This window comes from Gavialis gangeticus, unplaced genomic scaffold (assembly GCF_001723915.1).
Source record: "Gavialis gangeticus isolate Ggan-Ray unplaced genomic scaffold, GavGan_comp1, whole genome shotgun sequence".
Taxonomy (NCBI): domain Eukaryota; kingdom Metazoa; phylum Chordata; order Crocodylia; family Gavialidae; genus Gavialis; species Gavialis gangeticus.
In genome coordinates this window covers 20,605,773-20,628,319 of record NW_017729034.1, presented here as the reverse complement: position 1 = coordinate 20,628,319, position 22,547 = coordinate 20,605,773, and the positions used below count along the sequence as shown (strand labels likewise).

The 22,547-nt window shown below is 44.0% G+C and overlaps 1 protein-coding gene across 4 annotated transcripts in view; it reads left to right on the top strand.

Annotated features, from left to right (window-relative positions):
* The window catches only part of LOC109304669 (NACHT, LRR and PYD domains-containing protein 3-like), a 39,087-nt gene extending 17,005 nt beyond the window's left edge, over positions 1-22,082 (top strand). The window contains exons 2-12 of one of the 4 annotated variants that reach the window (XM_019527403.1): positions 5,499-6,026; positions 6,643-6,714; positions 7,396-9,085; positions 9,872-10,024; positions 10,832-11,005; positions 11,229-11,387; positions 14,174-14,284; positions 16,330-16,500; positions 18,124-18,291; positions 18,811-18,981; positions 21,059-22,082. In XM_019527403.1, the coding sequence (XP_019382948.1) occupies positions 5,750-6,026; positions 6,643-6,714; positions 7,396-9,085; positions 9,872-10,024; positions 10,832-11,005; positions 11,229-11,387; positions 14,174-14,284; positions 16,330-16,500; positions 18,124-18,291; positions 18,811-18,981; positions 21,059-21,242 (3,330 nt within the window). In that variant the 5' untranslated portion in view covers positions 5,499-5,749 and the 3' untranslated portion in view covers positions 21,243-22,082. Of the gene's footprint in view, positions 1-5,498; positions 6,027-6,642; positions 6,715-7,395; positions 9,086-9,871; positions 10,025-10,831; positions 11,006-11,228; positions 11,388-14,173; positions 14,285-16,329; positions 16,501-18,123; positions 18,292-18,810; positions 19,183-21,058 lie in introns of those variants that run through there. The other 3 variants (XM_019527401.1, XM_019527402.1, XM_019527404.1) reach the window with 3 other exon arrangements.
* The last annotated feature ends 465 nt before the right edge of the window (positions 22,083-22,547 follow it).

The window sequence follows — 22,547 nt, the reverse complement described above, 5'->3', positions numbered from 1 at the left end:
CGCCTGGCATGCTCTCATTTTCCCCCCCCCCCCCCCACAGCCGGGAGGACTTCTGACCACTGTTGTGCACCAGTGGGGCTGGGAACCTCATGGCCTGTGTGTTGGACTGGTGGGGCCAGCAAAGGAGCTGTAGGGACTAGCCCAGTTCTCTCTGCCTCCTCCTGTTACCACTGCCCTGACAGCTCATATGTGTGTTCAGGGCAGCATCTGCTGCTGCTGCTGCTGCTGATTTAGTAGTAACGGGCATCAAGCTTCAGGACTTTTAGGGATTTGGCAGGCTGCCAAACACTGACTAAGGCATGCAAGTAAGAGGTTTTTGTTTAATATTTTCCATCTGATAAAGGGTGTTTTGTGCAATTTCTGAAATTTTATGAAATCTTAATAGCTGGAAAAGCAAAAATGGAATTGTGGGACATCCTCCTGGGTCATCGGCCGGACTGAGCACTTGATAGACATGTGCAGTCCTTTCCCACTTGAACAGTTGGAGCAACCAGGTAACAATAAAAGGCTATTATCCTCTCTTTGAAGCTGTTGCTAGGGGATGCTGGGGATGCACGTTGTTAGTAACATTTGCAGCTGTACGCTGACGGCAAGGGGAACCCCGAGACCCCGGATTCCTGAGTTCCAGGCCAGGCTCTGTGGGGAGCGTTCTCGAGTGGTTGCAGACTCCTCTGCCCCTGCCTATTTTCTGTAGCCTCTCCTGTCACTTTCTGTTGATATCCCCAACGCTCATGCCTTTTCCTCCTTTCTTCTTTCAACCCTCTGTCCCCCAGCTGCTGCCAATTTCCCTATCCCTCATACCTGTATTCTTTCTTCTCCTGCTCCTTTCCCCCACCTTCTGCCCTGTCTGCTTTCTCTCTTCCTCTCCATTTCAACCACCTTTTCTCACCTTACTGCTGTTGAGTCGGGCTCTTACCTCCTCCTCTTCCATGCTGCTTAGGCACCAGCCAGGGGAGCCTTAAGAACACAGGAACCAGTGATTCCCATAACAGTGAGAAACCAATGCCCCCGCTGCTGGGCAAACTGCAGGGGAAGCCTGCAAGCTCATTTGTACTGAAGCATAATGCATGGGCCTTCTGTTTGGCACTTTCTTGCTGTGAAGGGTTGGGGCATACATATAAATACATTTTATATTTAAAATCTTTAAAGATATATATAATCTTTAAATATTTAAATCTTTAAATAAATATATATATAAAATCTTTTTTTTTAATATGTCCAGTTTTGGGCCCCCCATTACAGAAAGGATATGGACAAATTGGAGAGAGTCCAGCAGAAGGCAACGAAAATGATGAGGGTGCTGGGGGACATGACTGATGAGGAGAGGCTGAGGGAACTGGGCTTATTTAGTCTGTAGAAAAGAAAACTGGGGGGCAATTTAATAACAAGCCTTTGGCTACCTGAAGGGTGGTCCCAAAGAGGATGGAGCTGGTTTGTTCTCAGTGGTGGCAGAGGACAGGACAATGCTCTCAAGTTGCAGCAAGGGAAGTTTGGGTTAGATAGGGTTAGGAAGAACTTTCTCATGAGGAGGATAATGAAGCACTGGAACAGGTTATCCAGAGAGGTGGTGAAATCTCTATCCTTGGAGGTTTTTAAGACCTGGGCAGTCAAAGCCTTGGCTGGGATGATCTAGTTGGGGATGGTCCTGCTTTGAGCAGGGGGTTGGACTAGATGAGTTCCTGAGGTCCCTTCCAACCCTCATTTTCTATGATTCTATGATATGGGCAGAACATTATGGTTAACATCGTAGCAACATTATGGATTCCCCTAATCTCATTCTTACAAATACTGAATAGCTGAAATTTCCAAACCCAAAACAGCTTGAAGCAGACACCAGCATAGAAACCTTCAACCCAAATGGTTAACTTTTGACAAAGGAACAAGCAACTGAAACAGTTCTATAATGGAAGGCGGCTGACAACTTCTTCTACAAGCACTAGTACTGCTTACAATCTCACATACTCTGCATGCTTTTCCAGAGGTCAGTACTAGGAAAGAGCTCAACTGCTGAAAAACAAGCCATGGGGAGCAAAATAGCTCTCTCTAAGACTTCTACCCTTTCATTTCCTCTGAATTAAGATCTCTTTTCAGCATAAGCAAGACCTGTTTTTAGTGAGATCCTTATATAAAACCTAGAAGAGAGAACCATATGATCCTATCTGTGAACTGTAAAATTAAAATTTTTTTTAGGTCAGAAAGTCAGTGAACTATCCCTTTTTCTTAATCTTTGGAACACTCTAGGCCTGAAGTTTCCCATGCTTGCACTGGTTTTACATCGGGGCGGGCAATTATTTTGGGCGGAGGGCTGCTTACTGAGTTTTGGCAAGCCATTGAGGGCTGCATGAGAGGAAGCCAGGGGCAGATAAATATTCATTTTTGAAATTTTTTAGGGGCCTCACGGGCTGGATAGAATGGCCTGGTGGGCTGCATTTTGCCCACCCCTGTTTTACATGGTGTTGCCCATTGACTTCAGTAGAGTTACTACTATATCATAACAGTATGAGTGAAAGAAGACTGTCTCCCCCTTTTCTATGTGTTTCCAACACAGAAATCACCAGTCCTCTCAAGGCATTGCCCCAGGCTGCTAAGTGTGCAGAGAGCCATCATGTTCATCCTTGTGTATAAAAGTTATTGATTAGATGTGTAAATCTAATGGGCAAGCCTAAAAGTCTGTAACTCAACTGGCTAAATATGTTGGTGCCTTGTTATCTCTCTGTGATTATTATTCTCCTTTTGAGTTAGGGGTGTTCAAAGAAAAAGTTATACATTGTGACTGTCATTATTACCAGGGTTCTGGGTGTGTATTGTATGTTCTCTTTAATAATCTTTATGAGTTAAACCTGCTTAGTTATTTGTAATTTATATTGTATATAATTAAATCCTGTATATAGTTAATTATATGCTTGCAAGGCTTATCCTCTGTACAAGGAACCTTCCTCTTCTCGAGGAACCTGCGGCAGTCACTAGAAGGGCTGGGCGAGGTTGCTGGCTACCTACCAGGCACCCCAGAATCCCACTATTTGGTGATGGCCATGGGCCTGTTTCTTAGATGCACCCAGACCTTCTCTTCTGAGTGTGTGTACTGGCCTGTTGCAGCTGTAGATTTTTTTTGTTGTACTTAGATTTTTAAGGGGGTGACTTACCGTACACAGCATAAATGCTATAATTTCTTGTAGCTATCTGAGCCTCATCTGAGTCCTCAGACAGACTGAAGCATCTTGTGATTTAGGGGTATACAACCTAAAGAAGAATCACTTCAAAAGATTGTAAGAGTTAGTACCGGCCTCTCTCCCTACTGAGCTTGATATATCCTGTAGTGCCAGGTTTGACAGACACTGCTGCTATAAATAATAATAATTCATAGCACTTATATAGAAGCTTTGCATCCAAAGACCTCAAAGCCCTCTACACAGGAAGGCAAGTATGAGTATCCCCATTTTACATAGAGTGTAGCTGATGTTCCCAGCTCACAGGTGTGACCTAGTAACAGAGTCTTAACTGTAAATCCAGTAGTCCTGATTCTCAGGTACATGCTTTAACAATGAGATCACACTGCCAAAAGGAGACATGACTGAAGGGTAAATAAAATAAGAACCAGCTGAACTTGGTTTAATGAATTGGTTTGGCCTATGGAGCAGTCTTTGTTGGGCTGGACTTCTGCCCCCTCACCTTCTAGGCTGGAGCACAGCAGATCTAACAGCCTCCTGGTTGGGTCATGATTTTGCTCCCTTCCTTGTGTGGTGTTCCTAGGCTTCCTGTTTCTTTGCATTGTATGGTGAATGACATATGGCTGAGCCTCAAAGCTGTTCATATTTTCCCATGTATTGTGTTTTCTGGCTTTCAGCTCTGCAGTCCAAGAGAGCAACTAACTGGGAGCAGTACAAGGTTTCATAGGAACAGCAGAAAAGCCACTGAACCTGCCAGTTAGTTGTTACACACTTCAAAGTGTTCAAGTTTCCCATTGTCTTTTATTTACTCCTTTAGAGACCCATCTCATGGTTGACTGATCTGTTTGTCCCTTAGTAGGACTGTACAAAGCTTCAGTCCCTGATTCGATTCGGTGCAGATTCCGCCCGACTCAGTGGCCAAATCTCTGAACCCAAATTGAATCAGAGGACCCTTTAATTTCCCTGAATCGAATCAGAACCCTCTGAATCAATTTGGAGAGATTTGGAAAGATTTGGCGATTTGGACATAGACATGGCTATAAATGTTTTTTCTACTTACCTCTAGGTACCAGGTGGCTCATGAATACTACGATGCTGGGGGCATGGAGCATGCCACCGGAGTGTGGGGGGCTCCCTAATGCACTCAGCAATGGACCCAGAAGTGGGCCAGAAGAGCTTCCAGTCCATTTCTGGGTCCACTGGGGAGTGTGCAGAGGGGTACCCCTGCGCCCCCCCCAGTTTCGCAACTGGTGCCTTCTGGGTCTGGGGGGGGCACCTGGGGTCTTCCCGTGGCCGATCACCAAGCTGGAGGGGTGTGGGGGGGCCCCCAGTATGCTCCCCAACAGACCCGGAAGTATGTCCATTCCACTTCTGGGTTTGCCACTGAGCACGTGGAGGGCCCCCCCACGCTCCTGTGGGACGCTCCATCCACCCCACCATTGCAGCATTCACAAGCAGCACTGGTACCTCGAGGTATGTAGAAAAAACATTTAAAGCTGTGTCTATGTCTGAATCACTGATTCTCTGACTCAGCATCGAATCTTCAGATTCGGATTCTGCCAAATCAAATCAGGGACAGTGATCTGAATCAACGAATTGAATTACTGTCCCTGATTCAGGCCAAATCCGAATCAGTATTGAATAAAGCCCACTTCACACACCCCTATCCCTTAGGTGACACTTCAGATGCTTGCTACTGCATTGACAACCCTGTAGATAAAGTACCCATAGGGAAAGATATCATATGTAAAAAGCAACCTCTCTGGAGGGTCTTGTTGCATGCAGCTCAGAAGCGCTTTGATGGGTTTGCAGAATTGGGTAAAAAATAATTAGACATAAACACTGTGATTCTTTGTACCTTTTACTGAGACACACATAAGCAGCAGGAATTTGTGGATGCCATAGTTCACTTATGAAATTAATTGAAAAGCTAAAAAGGGTTTCCATTTGGGGATGGGGGCGGGAAGAGCAGAGAAGTTGCACAAGCCAGGATACTACACTGCAAACAAATAGTATGGTGGACATGCCTCCACTCTGTGGACATGGTCCCCCTGCCTCATTTCTTCCATGGTCCTTAATTACCCTCTTCTCTAGTTGAGATTCCCCCACCAGCCTGTTCACTTAAATGACCTCTATGTCTGTCTGACTGGAATCAATATTCAGTTTTAAATAGGGGTATTACTTGTGTAGCAGGCAGTGAGGCAAGCAGAGTAACAGACTATTTACCGAACAGGCTATGCATCCCAGCACAGTCTGTTCTTGCTTTCAGATACTTTTTTGATGAAAGCATTTTATGTTACTGAGTTACTTACATTTGAATACTTCTCCTAGCACTGAAGAGCCAGACCTCCAGCTTAATGTAAACTATCATAGCTCCAGTGAAGTCAACAGAGCTGTGAAGCTATAATTCATCCAAGGAACTTCCCAAATGGTCAGTTCATCTGTGCCTGCTTGCTTTGAACGTGACTCATCAGGATGCTTCTCACCTTCCTCAGTTTTCCAGGATTGCATTCTACAGATTGTTTTTTGGTTTTTGTTTAATCCTTTATATTCTTGAAGGCTACTGACTTGCATTAGATGCAATGGGAAAAACAAAGCACGACCTCCTGCTGCATGTCTTGGACGAGCTGTTAGAGGAAGAGATAAAGAAATTTAAATTTAAACTCAATCATATGGACTTGAGGAAAGGTTATAAAAACATCCCCAAGGGACATCTGGAGAAAGCTGATGTAGTACAGTTGGTCATTCTGCTGACTGAATACTACCAAGAGGAGTACGCTGTGGAGGTGGCGATAAATGTGCTGGATGATATCAATAATAAGATGCTTGCTGACTGGTTAAAAAAAGCATCAGCTGAAGGTGGGTGTTGATAATAACTGTCTCCAGTATTATTTCCTATGAAGGCAGAGAGAGAGAGAGAGAGAGATACCCTGGGCTAGATTCTGTGTTATAGTGTGCACTGTGCAGGTGCAAAGTACCTTAAAACCATGGGAGATCACTCTAATACAAGTCAACCCTTTCCATGACAGAGTGTTGCCTTCTCCCATATAAGCACACAGCAGTGTGGGTAATAAATCAGAAACAAACAAATCCCCAAGAAACAAAACCATAAATAAAAGAAAATGATATAATTCCATTGGGCTCATGATTTTCCGCTTAGAGAGAGGATGAGAGAGAGAATGCAGCATACGTGATGGATTTTAGTCACCTCACTCAATGCTCACTGTTCACAGTGATGGAGGGTGGCATTTGAACCCACTTACCATATAGAGTAGCTCCGTTTTGGCTGCCAGTAAATAGGGATGTTCAGGGCTTCTGAGCATACAAGCAATTCCTGAAGCCCACCTTGAAACCTGTCCTGCTGAATTGTACTGAGCATACTTTGAACACAGCTGAAGAGATGAGCCTGAGCTCTGCATGTCTCTCTAGAGACACCCTAGAAATGATATATATCTTGTCCTGTCATATCAAACAGACATTCTCCAGGAACCAAGACACGATGCAGTGTGGAACACCAGAGTCATGTCTGCAAAGGTCCCAAACATTGGTAAGTCACTGCCCTGTTGTCATATGTATTTTTTCATATTTCAAACCGTATGGGCGTGTCTGTACATGCCCGGGACTGTGCATTTGGTACTGTTCAGTCATTTGCTTTAGCAAGTACCAAACGACTGCACAGTACCCACTGATACTGCACAGTCCTGGTGGCACATAGTTATTTTTAGATGCTATGTTCCTGTAACTCGTCACTACGGTGACATAGCATCTCAGGTTGATGTGCCCCATGTGAGTGAGAACTGGTATTTTTAAAAACATTTTTTTGTTTTAATGAGTAACAGCAAACTGACATAAAATACAGAGCAAGTTCCTTCACAATAAAGTAGTGAAAGTCCTGCATCCACTGAAATGTCCAGGGCATAATTCTGCCTAGAGTGAAACCTTACCTTTTAGTGAAGAGGTTCAGTGGGAACAATTAACTCTCCTCTAAGAGAGTTCTAGTGGACTTAGATGTGGTAGATATTTCCACAGTATACTTTGTCTAGGTAGAAACCAGAATCTAATTTGGGAAGACCTCTGAATTGTGTGGGAACTTAGATTCACATCCAAGCTAGCCCTTGCCTGGTTTAAAATGTTTTCTAAAACACTGGTTGCCCAAGTTAAAATGGCACATTTAAGGATTCGTAAAATAGATTAGAAAGTTGATGAACTTTTGTTGTCTCTTTTCCAGACCACAGGGGAAACTATATAGCTTCCATTAAGGAACAATTTAGAAGACTAAAGGATTATAACGCTAAACCAGGAGAGTGGGTGTCTTTGGAAGACCGCTACACAAGGCTCTTTATAGTAAAAAAACACCATGAGACACAAGATAAAGAACATGAGCTGCTGTCCAGAGGCAGGAGACACACTGAGATCATGAAGAAGCCAAGAAATGATGAGGACTCCCACATTACCGTGGAACACCTTTTTGACACATTAGCAGATGGCACAAGTACCAAAAAAGTGATCTTGCAAGGAGTTGCAGGGATTGGCAAGACCTCCACAGTTTGCAAAATTATGTATGACTGGGCATGTGGAAAACTTTACCAAGGGAAATTTGATTATATTTTTCACTGGAGCTGTAGGGAGCTAAATCACAGAACAGAAACACTGAGCCTTGCTGAATTAATTTTACAAAACTGGAAATCTCCAAAACCAGAGATAAAGAAAATTTTGTCTTGCCCAGATAAAGTCCTGTTCATTATTGATGGCTTTGATGAACTCAGGTCTCCCAAAGATAATGAAAATAAAAGTTTATCCTGTGATCTGGACACACCTCAATCAACAGCGGCAGCTGTGGTAGAAAGCCTCCTCAGCTGGAGAAGCCTTTCAGAAGTATGTCTGCTTGTCACAACAAGACCCTCAGCTTTAGAAATGCTGGAGACCCATCTGAAAGCTGACCTCTGGGCAGAGATTATGGGCTTCTTGGAAGAAGACAGAGAGGAATACTTCAAAAAATTCTTCAGAGATGAAGAAAAAGCAGCCCTTGCTTACAGTTACATCCAAGACAATGATGTGGTGTTCACTATGTGTTTTGTTCCCCTTATTTGCTGGATTGTCTGTACAAGCTTGCGCCTCCATCTGAGTTCTGTTGAAGACCTTGTTCAGAAGGCAAGCACCACCACCCAAATATTTACCCATTTTTTGACTGTACTGTTGCAATCCCATGGTCGCCCACAGACAAATACACAACATCTTTTCCATAACCTTGGATTGCTGGCCTACAATGGCATGAAAGACCAAGAAGTGCTGTTTGAGGAAACCACGTTGAAGAAGTATAACTTGGAAGTGTCCAAAGGTACATCAACTTTTCTTACACAACTGCTAAAAGGAGACATTATTGTGGAAGCCGTTTATAGTTTTGTCCATTTGACCATACAGGAGCTGTTTGCTGCCTTGTTCACCTTCTCAAACAAGGAGGCAGCTTTTAAGCTCTTGAAAGAAGCCTTCATAGAAAAGAAAAGCCATTTGAGCTTAACCATTCGCTTTCTCTTTGGACTGAACAATGACAGTTCATTAAAGCCTCTGAAAAAATACTACACAGTCACTGGTACAGGCATCCCAATGGGGGAGCTGCTGAAGTGGACTAAGAAATCATTTCTTTTTTGCCAGGGACAGGATGGTCAGAGTCATTTCCTTCTGGAACTTTTGCACTGTTTGTTTGAGATACAGGATGAGGAGTTTGTCCGAAATGCCTTGGAAGATGTCAAGGAAATGGTCTTCCTGGAGAACAACCTAGGGCAAGATGACCAGCAAGTGATTCTTTACAGCCTGCAGCATGCTAAAGAGTTCCATAGACTCACATTGGTTCGGTGTGGGCTGAAAGAGAAATACGTGATAAAGCTGCTTCCTTTGTTGGGGAAATGCAAACAGATCTAGTAAGTACAAGCAAGGTGACTGACAAGAAGGTGACTCACCTTGGTGTAAAGTGAGGATTATCTCTGAGATCAAAATTAGCCCACATAGTGTTGGAAAGGGGAAACCCAGAGCAAAATTTGCTCTGAAAAGTCATCATTACTTGGGATCACATGTGAATTAGAAAGGAACCTCATGGCTTGGGGTGAGTTTTCCTTGAGAAACAGTAAGCATGGACATCTTCAGTGGCATGTTTAGAGTCAATTTAAAACTATTATCTAGTTATCCCTCTCCCCTTCCTCTGTCCCCGTTCCCATCCTTCATTCTGACCTAACCCAACCTTCTGCCATTTCTCTGTAACTCTACCCTTCTTGCTCCTGAAGCCCCAACAGACAGCACAATTCCCATACCTTAACTTTGCTTCCTTTTTTTTGGTTTTGTTTTGTGGACTTTCCAAATGTGCTGTCCTGCCCCTCCCAACCTGTTCCCTCACCAGCCCCCTCCTACTCCCCCACCTTTTCTGCTCCTATCATAGCAATTCTGTTTCCATGAGGAAAATCCAATTATCCGTTAATAAACTACCTTCTGTAGCATGCCCCTTTCCGTTATTTCCTGTGTTTGATATCGAGTTGCTATGTATTGTACTCAAGATATAAATTCCATGGGAGTTTATTGCAATCAAACCTGTGATGATATCCATTTCTCTAACTTAAAACAGAGCTTAAAAGCTCCTTCAGATTAGCTGAGGATCAACTCCTGTACCTTCCTCTATAGACAGTAACCCTTCAAATCTGATTTTCTTCCTGTAGTTTGACTGCCTCTGGACTCTCCTTGTCCACTGTAAACATGGTGTGTGCTCATGTTTTGCAAAGTCTTAGAATGACCAGGCTGCAGTTGGTGTATGAAGGAGATGACAGAATGAACTGTATAGTGGAAGCAAGCCGTGAGAGAGACCCATGCACGTAAACACAGTTTTATTTTTTCTCATTCAGTCCAAAGGATAAATGTAAAGGGAGACTGTTAGCTCCAAACATTACAGTGTTTGCTATACAAGATACATCACTTGGGGTGATGACTATAGAATGCTTGGTTATTGGGGAAGCAGCCAGAGAGGTCTGTTTTGTAGGATTTTTTGATGGCCAATGGCAAGAGTATTGAAAGAGGCCAATAAATGTATACTGTCCAGTTCAGCAATTTACTTTTCAGTCATGTGGAATGAATTCTCACTACATTGCAAAAGGCTGGTGTTTCACTGGTTCTCCCCATAATTCCCTGCAAACCCTATGTTAGAAGTTCATGTAAAACTCACTTGTAGCCTAGACACTCATCACAGGGGTGAATGTGGCCTCAGTATTTTCCTGAGTTCTTATCAGAGGTGCTGAGTATGTGGGGGCCTGAGGGCCCTGGCCTCCCTTGGGAAGAGGGCTGTCACCTGAAATGCATAAAACTTTCCACATGTCCATCACCTTAGCCTCCCCCTACCACCAACCCCCTGCAAAAATAAAAAGTTGGCACCTATGATTCTAATCCATCTGGGAGGATGGGCAAGTCCCTTCACATCACCTTTGGTTTCTCTTCGCAGTGTGATGCACCAGTTCCTCACATGTCTCAGAATTTTTAATTGAATGAGTATTAGCACAAGCATTAAAACCAGCAAGCCATTACATTTCAAATTGCCCACATGGAGATTTATTGTTTTTGCCATTTCTCATTTTATTTTCCTACTCTGTCAAAAGTCACAAACCAAAATAATCTCATTATGTTTTCAGAATAACTTTTGATGACTTCCCTGAAGAAACTGTCACTGCAATTTGTGACCAGATTATTCCAGCTCATCCTGGCATAGTTAGACTTGATGTGAATGGGATTCAGGGAAGGCAGGCATTCCTCACTGCCCTGAAGTATAGTCTTCTGGAGTCAGAGTGCAAACTGGAATCACTGGCGTGAGTAGTCTTTTGTCATTTCAAATTCTCAGACAGGATCACCAGTTCTTGTGTGACCAGCCACCATCTTCTTAAAAAAAAAACCCAGCAGATTCTTCTTGAAGACAGACTTGGTCCACTTCCATCTATTTCCATGTCATGGTTCAGGGGCACAAGCCCATGGTCTCATGACAACTAGGGGAGTCTTGCCATGTGTTCTCATGCAACTTTACTTTCTCCTAAGCTTCAACATTGAGAACCCCAAACACGAGGCTTTCCGGGACATCTGTGAGCATCTTGCCACTCACCATAGCCCAGGAAAATTACTCTTATTTAGAAGAGATTCTGAGGATGATATACATTTTGGATATGAGGCAAAGGATGAGGAAAAGAGTGACAACAGGTATGCTTTAAGCGATTCTTCTTTGACCTATTGAAATAATATGTAGTACGAGGGAGAACATGGGTACTTTGTGGGGTAAATCAACCCCAGAGAAAGCAAGTACAGTTCCATCAAGTGATTCTCAACCAGGGTGTTATAGCTGCAAACACCTACAAATGACTCAAAATAAAAAACCCAGAGATGTCAAATAGAAACCCCTAGTATCAAAAGCATTCTGACCTGTTGTGCTTTTTCTCAGATCTTTGCAACAGAAGAATTGCTGTTATTTTTCTGTAGTCAAAAAATAAGTAAAAGCTAAGACCTGGCATTTTTCCAAGAGATACCTTGAGTCCAATGAAGGCTGCTTGAGTCTAAAAAATTGAGAACCACTGCATTACGCCAATGGAACTAGCTCTATAACTGGGACCGAAAAGAAATAGTGTCTTCCCAATTTTTTTGAAATTCAGTATATGTTTCCCTGGTCTGTCCTGAGATGTACCTGAAAATGTTCATTCTTTCAGCAAGCCCCCCACCCCCTCCACGACAGGGGTGTAATTCTGTTTTCTTTTGTGCACCTAAATGGCAGCTTTCCAACCACACAAGTAGCATTTTTGGGACTTACGTGCAGGTAGCAATTCTACTTCCCCTGAAGTGTGAACAGGTAATTGTGCTCTTGTAGCCTGAATATAAACAGCAAGCAATGCACTGGCCAGGCAGGTAGCAGCTGTGTGCACATGTGAATTCTGGACATGCAACTGCATTTAAAAATATAGCTGGCCAGAAACCCATGATTAGTGTATATTGGATGGATGAGGATGGTGGTCCTCCTACATTTTAGCCCCCAAAACAGTGATTAGGGCATCCTGTCCCTTCTTCAGCACTCCTAGGCTATGTACACCCTTTTATATCATAAAGAGACAATGGTATCCTAATTTTTCATTACAAGACTGCTTTTGGTCTAGCTGTCAAATCCACAAACATAAATTAAGACCTTCAAAACTTGTACATGTGGTCTGCCTCCAAAGTACAGTTTGTTCTACTGAATGTGAAGTAAAGAGAAAGAGGAATTTTGTAGTTAGGAGGCATTAAAAACTGGGACATTCACAAGAGTTCAGGAACTTTTCTAATGTTTTTCTTCCCAAGTATCCTATTAAACTAAAGAAAGTGGGGAGTAGGGGGTACCTGGTTTATGCAACTACACAAAAACAGGAAAATCAGTTTTGAAATATTTTTCAATATTTTTCTGTTTTGTTATCAACAGCTTGAAGAATTTCATCTAGCCCTTTTCCATCCAGTCCAAATCTGGCAAAACAGAATCCAAGTGTAGTTGCTTAGGCTGTAATTATAAAGTTAGTTACATTTGCAATAGTAATATCAGAATGGTATATTGGATTTGATAGGCTTAAAACAAGAAACATAGTGGCCTGAGGAAACCCAGAGTCAGATTTAGTAAGTGTTACAGCAGAAATGTCAGACCATTGAGTTGATGAGTGTAGTGTGGCTCTTCAGAGGCTTTAATGGATCTCAGTGGTTAAGTACAGCCAGTCAAAAAGCCCAAGGCTGAATCGATTCAGTCTTTGCAAGTTAGTCTAACCTGCAGAGATTGAACCAATAAGCAAATGAACAGACATTCACTTTTGATTCAGGAAATGCAGCCATATGCCTGCAGTGGCTCAGGCCAGAAGCTGGGGGGCACTAGAACACGCCTGCCAGCTACTGCCAGAGGGAAGGGAAGAGAGAAGTCCTCCATGGCTTTCCACCCCACTTCCTGCTTGAGCAGAGGGGGCATGGCCAGGCACCAGCCCAGAGCTAGCTGGAGGGTCTGCCTGGAGAGGGGAGATGCACCTGCCCAGCTGAAGGGGGTAGAGGGGGGAGAAGTAGTGGCACTGAATTCATAAAATCTTGAACAAGAATAGTTCTTTCTCTAAAGTGAGCATTAAATATAGCTCAGATATGTGTTTGCTTCCTCTTCCTGCTGCCCCTGAGGTCTTTGGGATTTGCAGTCCAGAATCACAGAAGCAAGACTCTGCAGGGTTGCTCATCACTTCTTCTTCCTGGTGCCTCTGGGATTTATAGTGAGCCAGTGAGCCAGCCCGTGAGGCAAGTGATCCAGCTCTTACTGCTCCAGCTTGGAAGCAGAGGGGCTGGGCCAGCCCTGCTCTCTGGAGCAGACAGCCCAGTCCAGGGCTGCAAAGCATGCTGAGATGCTGGAGGACTCTGATTTAACTTGAACCAAGAAGGGGTCCGAGACAGAAGTCTCATAAGCCAGTTTGACCTAATTCAGTTAAGTCTGATACATTCAACCAGGTTTATCTTAAACCAGTTTCAGTCATTTTGAAATTGGTTTACGTGCACTGAACTTGTGTTCTGTTGCGGGTTTAAACCAGTTTCTAATCACTTAAACTGGTTTATGTGTAACTTCTGTCCCTAGCTAGGAAACTCACTGGGCTGCTGATGAAAATTCTGGAAAATGACCATGTGCAAGAGATGGGAGGGAATGTAGAGTAACTTAAACATGATTTTGCAATGGGACACGGTAGTGGAAAGAAGACTGTGCAATTTGGGGGTTGTCTATTTAGAGGCAATATTTTCTGTGATGTTTCAGACACTGTCTTTATTTTGATGTGATAAGCACATCAACATAGAGTTATTTCTCTTAAATGACAGAACTTCTTTGGAGCCTTTCATCTAATCATCTTGGAGTGGTTTGATTCATATGTAAATTACTGTAAAAGATATATATAGAAGCACTACTTTTAGCACTTTCTTCTCATAGTAGTAATTTTTTTAAATTTCATTTTATCCAGACTTCAAAAGAAAAAGAAGAGCAAAGGAAGAAAGGGAAGAAGTGGGACACAGCCCCAGTGTTTTCAGTTGACATGGTTTCTAAAGAAAAAGAAAAATAGAGAAGATGGCATGTAAATATTTTTTTCCTTGTTCATGTTTATTTCTAGAACTATTTTCATTAGTTCAGGGTAATTAGTTCAGGGTAATAAGATAAAAGGCACCGAGTTTAGTTATACATAAAGAGACAAAGAGAATAAAGCAGTGAAGTGTGTTGTAAAGCATAAATTACATTAACTGGAGAAGTGCTTGACTCAAAATTCTAGATCCATACCTGTGAAAATTTCAGGGAATTTCAGTCCCAGTTCCTAGTTCAATACCTCCATCTCTGTATTAAATCGAAGATTTGAACTGTGGAAAAAAGTCTGGATCCAGATTTTGTAATTCAGGCCCATCTCTGAAATAGAAAAGAAAGGGGAAATGTGTATGTAGTTACTTTGCTAGGCCAAATTGTCAATAGCTTGTGCTAGTGTTCACAGTGTGGTAGGTATATTCAAGACAAGGATGATCCCAGTTCTGAGGGGCTGGCGGACTAGGGGCATGCAAACAAACATGTAAAGGAGTAGTCTGTTTATATTAACAGGATTCACTAAGAGCAATGTGGCCTGTGTGCGCACTAAGAAGGACTTAAAAGGTGAAGAAGATGAGGGCCTTGCTAATGAGTTTAGAAAGACTGAACTGAATAGGAAGGTGAATGTGTGAGACTGAGTGGACAAAGGGATGTAGGTTGTAGCCGTGTTGGTCTAAGGACATAGGCAGACAAGTTCCCTTGAACCTGTACGGAAAATCCTCAAACAATTGCAACCCATACTAAAAAGAGACCCAATTCTTAGAGAGATGTTCCCAGGGCCACCCATACTAGCCTTCAAACAAGCACCGAACCTCGCTAACCTCATCACCAGAAGCAAACTTCCTCAGGCCCAGAACACACCAAAAGGATCCAGACCATGCCATGACAAGAAATGCAAAACCTGCCAACACATGTCCACCACCCCCACAATTACCACACCCCACAACAGAGCCATCAGCATTCCTGGATCTTACAGCTGCACCTCCAGAAATGTAATACATCTCATCCAATGCACCAAATGCCCAGATGGAAAATACGTAGGAGAGACCAAACAACAACTGCGTACCAGAATGAATGCACACCGGAAATCTATCAAAGACAGGAATACCCAACTACCTGCGGGGGCATATTTCTCACAAGAAAACCACTCTCTCTCCAATCTCTCAGTCCTGATCCTCAAAGGGAATTTACAAAACACTTCCCAGAGACGAGCCTATGAACTCCACTTCATCAACCTCCTGGATACTAAAAACCATGGACTAAATATAGACATTGGATTTATGACACATTATAACCTGTCTGACATCTGACTCCCTAGGTACCTCTCCATTATTCATCCCCCTTCTCTCCCCACCACCCAGCCTGTCGCTCACCCACTGACTCCTCAATTCACATCTTCACTGACTGCCTGTCTTGTATGCAGACCAGACCAGCCTCTGGCTTCTTTACTTTTCATTCCATCCAGGAAGAGCACACACCAACTGCAGAGACTTCCTCAGCCTGACGAAGGGTTTTTGAACCCAAAAGCTTGCTTAATAATTGTTTTCCAACTATTTTAGTTGGTCTAACAAAAGATATCAGATTCACCCAAAGAACCTTGTCTGGACAAAGGGAGGCATTTCAGCCTAGGAGAGACAAATGTGCTTGAAGTCTTAGAAGAGACTTGTGACTTGTCTTGGGACTTCCACACACTTTCTGTTTCTGCCTCTGCATGATTTTGGCTTAGTCACTCACACCCACATTTTACAAAAACTTGTGTTAATATGGGTTGCTCAGTTTGAGATATTGGAACACCTACAATTTCAGTTGACATGAATGGAGGTGGTGGGTACCCAGCTGCTCTGAAAATTAGGTGTGGAGCCCCCTTCCAGTTTGACACTCAGAATGAATGCCTTCTTGTGAAAATGTTGGTTCTAAATCCTTTGTGCTTCTGTTGTTTCCCTGGCTAGTACACATTTTTGTAACGTCCTTTAAAAACCTCAGGTGTAAAGCACCAGTCTCTCTCTTTGTGGTCATTGTTTTGCAATTAAAATCTGCTTTTCCTTATAGTGCAATCCTCTCCTGTCTCCCTAAAGAGTACATTGTGGACACCATGCTGTGGGTCACCTCTAGATTCACACCAATGACCCTAGTCATGGATGACAATTCCATTGATGACAAGCTGATGGAAACAATATGTGAGAAACTGAACAACGCTGAGTATAAACTTCAGTCATTGAGGTAAAGGGGATCTATTGAGGCTTCTTCAAAATATTTAATATAGTAACACAGGAATGGCCAGAGCAGTCCTCCATTTAGTTCAGTGTCCTGCCTCTAGCAGTGGCTAGTATCAAGATCAAAAGGCTATGCAGATATCCACTGACGGAGTATTTAGCCCCCAGTCTCAATTTCATTAGGATCAAATGCAGCAGATGCTCAGCAGTAGGACTTAATGAATTTTTCATAATGGTAAATCCTGTGGCTTTGCTGGGGGGAAGGAGGGGGGTTAGAAAAGATATGTCTATGTAAGTACCACATATTTGGTAGATCAGCCAACCCCTTCCATTGTGAAGGTCAGTTGGACAGATCCATAAAAGGACTTAGACATTTTGTACCTTATTTGCAGGTTCCTAACTTAGAGGTGCCTGCCCCTTCCCCTGCCCCCACCCCCAAGTGAAATCCAAAGCATTAATAATCCATATACAGCTCCTGGTGAGAGAAGGACTTGAGAAGAAGGTCTTAAGGCAAGAAGGACTTAAGTCATGTGAGAAGGATGAGTCAAAAAAACCTCCCCACTAAGCAAGGAGCTGCCTAAAGCTAGCCAGCAACAGCATAACTAGGGGTAAGTGAGCACAGCCCCAGCCCCAGGTGAAAACTCAGGATGCTGGAATGGCAATCCCCAAGGAAGCCTGTGCCTTGGCAGCAGCTGCTTAGTACTAGCTGGGACACCACGCTGCTTTAGCATCTGAGATCTTTGTATCCTTGGGACAGGTAAGACTGACATCCTTCTCCCCATCTGAGACCCATCTCACCACCTCTGCCCCTCTGGCAGAGTTTTGCCCAGGGTGCAAACCATGTTAGCCATACCTCTGCTAGGCAGTAGGAAACACCAAGGAAAAAGCAATGTTGAACTCCCAGCCCTCTCAAGAGCTTAGGGGTCTGAGTCAGGGATGCAGAAGAAGCACCTGCAGCCACTCAGGGTCCAGATCCCAGAACCCCCTCCTGAAGGTAGCACCTACAATTCTCTTAGGACAAACTGAGCAGCAACAGCAATGGTGCTTCCTCACATTTTATGTATAATGTCTTAGTGGTTGCAGCACCCTCCTAGGAGGTGGGAGCTATGGGTTTGAGTCCCTCAGGCTGAGGAGATCTATAATCTATGCCTCCCCACCCCTGGGTGAGTGCACTAACCATGGGGCTATTGTATAAAAAGTCACAGGTGCACCCAACTTCCTCTTCCCTGAAAGTGGCTGAGGCTTCTATGGTTTGCGCAGAAAATATCATTGTACATGATGCATGCTGTAGGTAGTCTACTCCATCAGGCCCCTCAAGAGGTTTAGATGCTGTACTACCTAGTTTTTGCATCCAGCTGGGGCTTCAGCTGAAGCCATTCAGGCTGGGGTAGATCTGGACATGTTCACAAGGGAGAACTGTAAGTGTTCAGGGAACTTTCATGTCAGAAATGAAGTCACCTTGGCAGCAGCTAAGGAGGGGCTACTTAATGGTGATCTTTGACTTGGGCATCTAAAGTCCTCCTAAACCCTGTTTTAGGTGCCAAAGACCTTTTTTAGGTGTGTCTGTGCCTTTACCTGATTTTCAATCCACTTGTTTAACCTTTTTTCCCTGGTATCTTTCTTTTTAAAGCCTTAACTCTAACATCCTAACCCAGGAAAGCATGACTAGCATCTGCTCTCTCTTCCACTGCAACACAGCAGTCTCCCTGAGTCTGCGGTACAATTCTTTGGGGGATGAAGGAGTCAAAATACTTGCTGCATGCCTGAAGAGCAAAGGGTGCACCCTAAAAAAACTGAGGTACAGTAGGAGAGATATTCTGGAGTGTAATTGTTGACATGACAAATGAAGCATTGTACTTCACACTGACTGGATTATCTGCTGGCTGTACAATATAATGGCCAGCATTATACTTTACAGGCAAGAGTACAGCAAGTGCTCAGAAACATGCTTACCTTTAAAACTGCAAAGAGATCCATTGACCATGTTTAGTAATACACTTAAGCATGCACCTTGGTACATGGTGAGGGCCATAGTTAAGAAACTGAGGGTTGGATTTACCAGTCTGATAAGGCCAGTGAAGTATATGTCTAGTGGAGAATATCTGGATATGTCTAGTGGAGAATTCACTATGTACCAAGGAACTCTGATGTGGAGGCCACTCCTCTCACACCAGCATGTGAAACATAGGGGTCAGGCACAGGTAGGTTGGGGAGATAAGTGGGCACAAATGGCAGAGTTGAGCTTGACCAACCCAGTCTTTTGAGTCCTAGGTAGAACAACTGCATCAGTTCAGCTTTTCTTTCATGATTATTTCAGCTTGTCATCCACGGCCCTCACAGAAGACTGTGTCCCTGCCCTCACCTCTCTGTTCTCCAAGATGAACACCCTGATGAAACTTGACCTGAGCTTTAATAACCTTAGCAACAGTGGAGTGAAAGTCTTGTGCTCTGCCCTGAAAGATAAGGAAAGTCGTCTTGAGATACTAAAGTATGTCCAGGCTCCATTATATTTCTTTTCTTTTCATGACACCATAAGTAAAGCAGCATGGGTTCTATGCAAAGCTACAGTATGCTCTGTTGTTCTTTGTTTTCATAATCCCCTAAATGAAGAAAATGCTAGGGGTGCACCAATAGAGATTTTCTGGGCAGATACCAATGGACAATTTTTAAGGAGCCATATCAGCTGATACCGATCCAACTGCCAACATGCAGCCAGGCAGCGTGGAGACCAGCATCAGACTGGTAAATCTGGTGTGGGGGAAAGGGTGGGGGGAGGGGAGGGGCATGGAGGAACAGTTCGAGGCCCCCGCAGTGGGGGAGGGAGTGGGGCAGAGGCAGGCGCTGTTCAGCCGGGGCAGGGCAGGCTTGGGACAGAGCCTCAAGCAGCTTGTCCAGGGGTGCAGGGGGAGGGTGAACAGCTCCACTGCTGTGTGCACCCTGGGAGGGCATGAAGGGAGGGCCCCATATCTGCACAGGGTGGGTCAGGATGCCGCTGTGGGCTGGGGCCTGGGCTGCGCCAGGTTCTTCCTGGTGCAGGCCGGGCTGGGCTGCACTGTGCTCCAGGTGGCCGGCAGCAGTGCTGGGAACGGGCTTGTGGGGGAAGCTGAAGCCACCCCAAAATTCACCATAGCCCTCCTATAGTCCCCTCCCAGTACCACTGCCGCATGTCATGAGTGCAGCACAGCCTGGCCCAGCATCCCACCAGGAAGAGCCCAGCGCAGCCCCTGGGCCCAGCCCACCCTCCCCAACCTGTGTGCAGATCCAGGGGCACATGCACCCCACGCTTTCCCAGTGTGTGTGCAGCGACAAGAGCCTCCCCCCAGATGAGCTGCTTGTGGCTCTGTCCTGGGTCCACCCCACCCCAGCTGAGCAATGCCTGCCACAGCCCCAGGGCCTCGATCTGCGCCCCCCACACACCCCTTCCCCCACTGTCCCAGCTGCCTACGGAGGGTTCGGGATTGAGAGTATGGTTGGGGGTAGAAAGGTAAGAAAGGTTTATTGATTTAACAAAAACATGACTACACGTAGTATAATAAGACAGACAATGACAGACAATAATAATTCACATCAGCAACTTAGCAGCAGTCCCCTCTGATGCCTGATGTACAACACGTTTCTCTTCTGCAAAGCTCAACAAAGTCAGGTGTCCCTAATCAGCACTGTCCAAAGGGTACTGGGAAGGACCCTGGTATTCAGTCCTTGGGCTCCTCAAGATCCACTGGCCCACTGATCCAGGTCAGCAGCTAATTAGTCCTTTTCACAAAGCTGCATCTTCCTTCTAAATGATTTCTGGATGTGCCAGCCAATTAATAACTTCTGAGCTATGTTAATAGCTTACAGCCGTCCAGATTCTCCCATTATAATTATTCTTAGGACTGACCAATAACAGTACAAGCCTTGCATTCTTTTGACAAGGTTAATTTTAACTATGCCATAGGGGTTACTACTTCAAGGCTTTGTTAAATTTACTAGGCATCATTACATACAAGGCCTCACTACATCTTTGACTTTAATTAGGCTCTTAACAACAACATATAGCTTAGTATCTGAACAAATACAGCAAAACACTTCATCTAATCTTCATAGAGCCTTCAGCAAGCACTTCTATCAGACATAATTTTCAGCTGTCACACCCCTCCCCTTCCTCCATACCAGGCTTACCAGCCAGATGTTGGTCTCTGAGCTGCCAGGCTGCACTCCTGGCCCTGTGCATGCTGCAGCTGCACTTATGCATGGGGCATTTATCAGCTACATTATTGACTGTATCAGGCAAAAAAGCTGATTTCTGATACTTTCAATTTTCCCTATGTTGGTGCCAATCCGATATGGGACCAATGTATCAGTACACCTCTAGAAAATGCCTAAGGACAAGAAATCATTAGACAGACCAGGCATGAGATTGCAAAGCATTTGGAGGAGAGAGAACCCATCTGTATAACAAAACTGAGATTATAGGTGGCATGTAGGAGATGAGAGAATATGTACAAGGAGAGGGGGCCTCCGCTGGGTGGTCTCCAACAGTAATCCCATTGTTTTGTTTCAGAAACTTTTCTGTTTTCCTCTAGCCTTGAAGCCAGTGGTATTACTGATGACTGTGAGCAGGAGTTCATCCAACTAATTGAAAACACTCTGTCCCTGAAATACCTATGTTTGGATAATAATGAGTTCACGTCCAGTTCTGCAAGCCGTATCTTTGGTGCATGGGACAAATACCATGACAATGAGGAAGAGGTGCAGGATGAAGAGTGACTGAGGAGCAGATAGTGCACTCAATTCCCTCCTCTCTTCTGGGAAGAGTGGTGCAGAGCTAAGTAAGTTTGTTACATGAACATGCTGCTAGTGAATGAAACTCCTGGGATCTTTACAGTAAACTCTCTTTATACAGAGCTAAGTACAACATGATAAGCAGCCGTGTATCCATCCTGTCTGCTGCTCAGCTAAGGGGCCTCTTCCCTGACCTGGACAGAGCATCTCTAGGGAAGAGATGATAACTCAGAACTGTAAAAGTTATTTTAAGGGTATTTAGGTCCTAAGTTGCATAGATTTCAATGGAAATGAGGTGCTTAAGACCCTTTACAAATCTTGCCCTTTGTTTGCATCATCTAGTCTCTGACTCTTGTAATGAGACTGACATGAGGTATTAAATGCAGGTGATGGCAGAGAGAATGAAAGCAGCAAGAAGCAACCCAGCTATGCAAGCCCAAAAATGGACAACCACATTCTCAAAAATCACCTTTATCAAGAATAAAGTCTCCAGATCCTTCAGAGAGGCAATGTGTGCAAAATATGACCAAGTCAGAGCTGGAACAGACTTGTTGTTCATCATAGTAGAAGAAACCAAGGAAAATAACTTCTACTTTTAAAGAAATAATTACTTATCTTTTCCTAATCCTGAACTATGCACATCACCATGAATAGGACCAAAATTCAAGGATAACATATGAATGCTGCCAGGTGTCACCCTCTGTGTATGGTCTAAAATTGAAATTGCTAGGGGTGGTCTTTGTGTCACTTGCTCAGATAATACTTAGCATCATCCTTCATAATTGGACTTAAGAGCTACTTCAATAAAAAAAATGTATGAAGCCATGCAAGAATCTGTTATTTAAGCTGTAACACATCATGTGCATGTGTGATCCTTGTGATCTAGTATTTCTAACAGAGGGGATCAAAGAATGGGAAATCTGGCATTTGGGGACAGAAAGATTGTTAAGTATCATGTCCTCCTCTGACCTAACAAAATATTCTCAACATGAATTATGTTAGGTTTAGTATCTAGAGAGTTAGTTTGCTTGGTTTTTGAGGGTGTGGGGGTTTCTAGGAAGGATGCTGTTGACTTGTTGCGGTTTCATTCACTTGGAAAGCCATGACGTTCTTCCAGAGCAGTTTATCCTTGAATGTAATGGTATGAGTTGATAACAGCTCCTGTGGCTGATACCTTGAGCATATGGGAACAAAGCTAAGAGGCCAGAAACCGGTAACAAGCAGCCAGGCCCTTTAAGAGAAACATGGTGCCACTAATCCCTGCCTACCACCCTACAACTGACTGCCCAG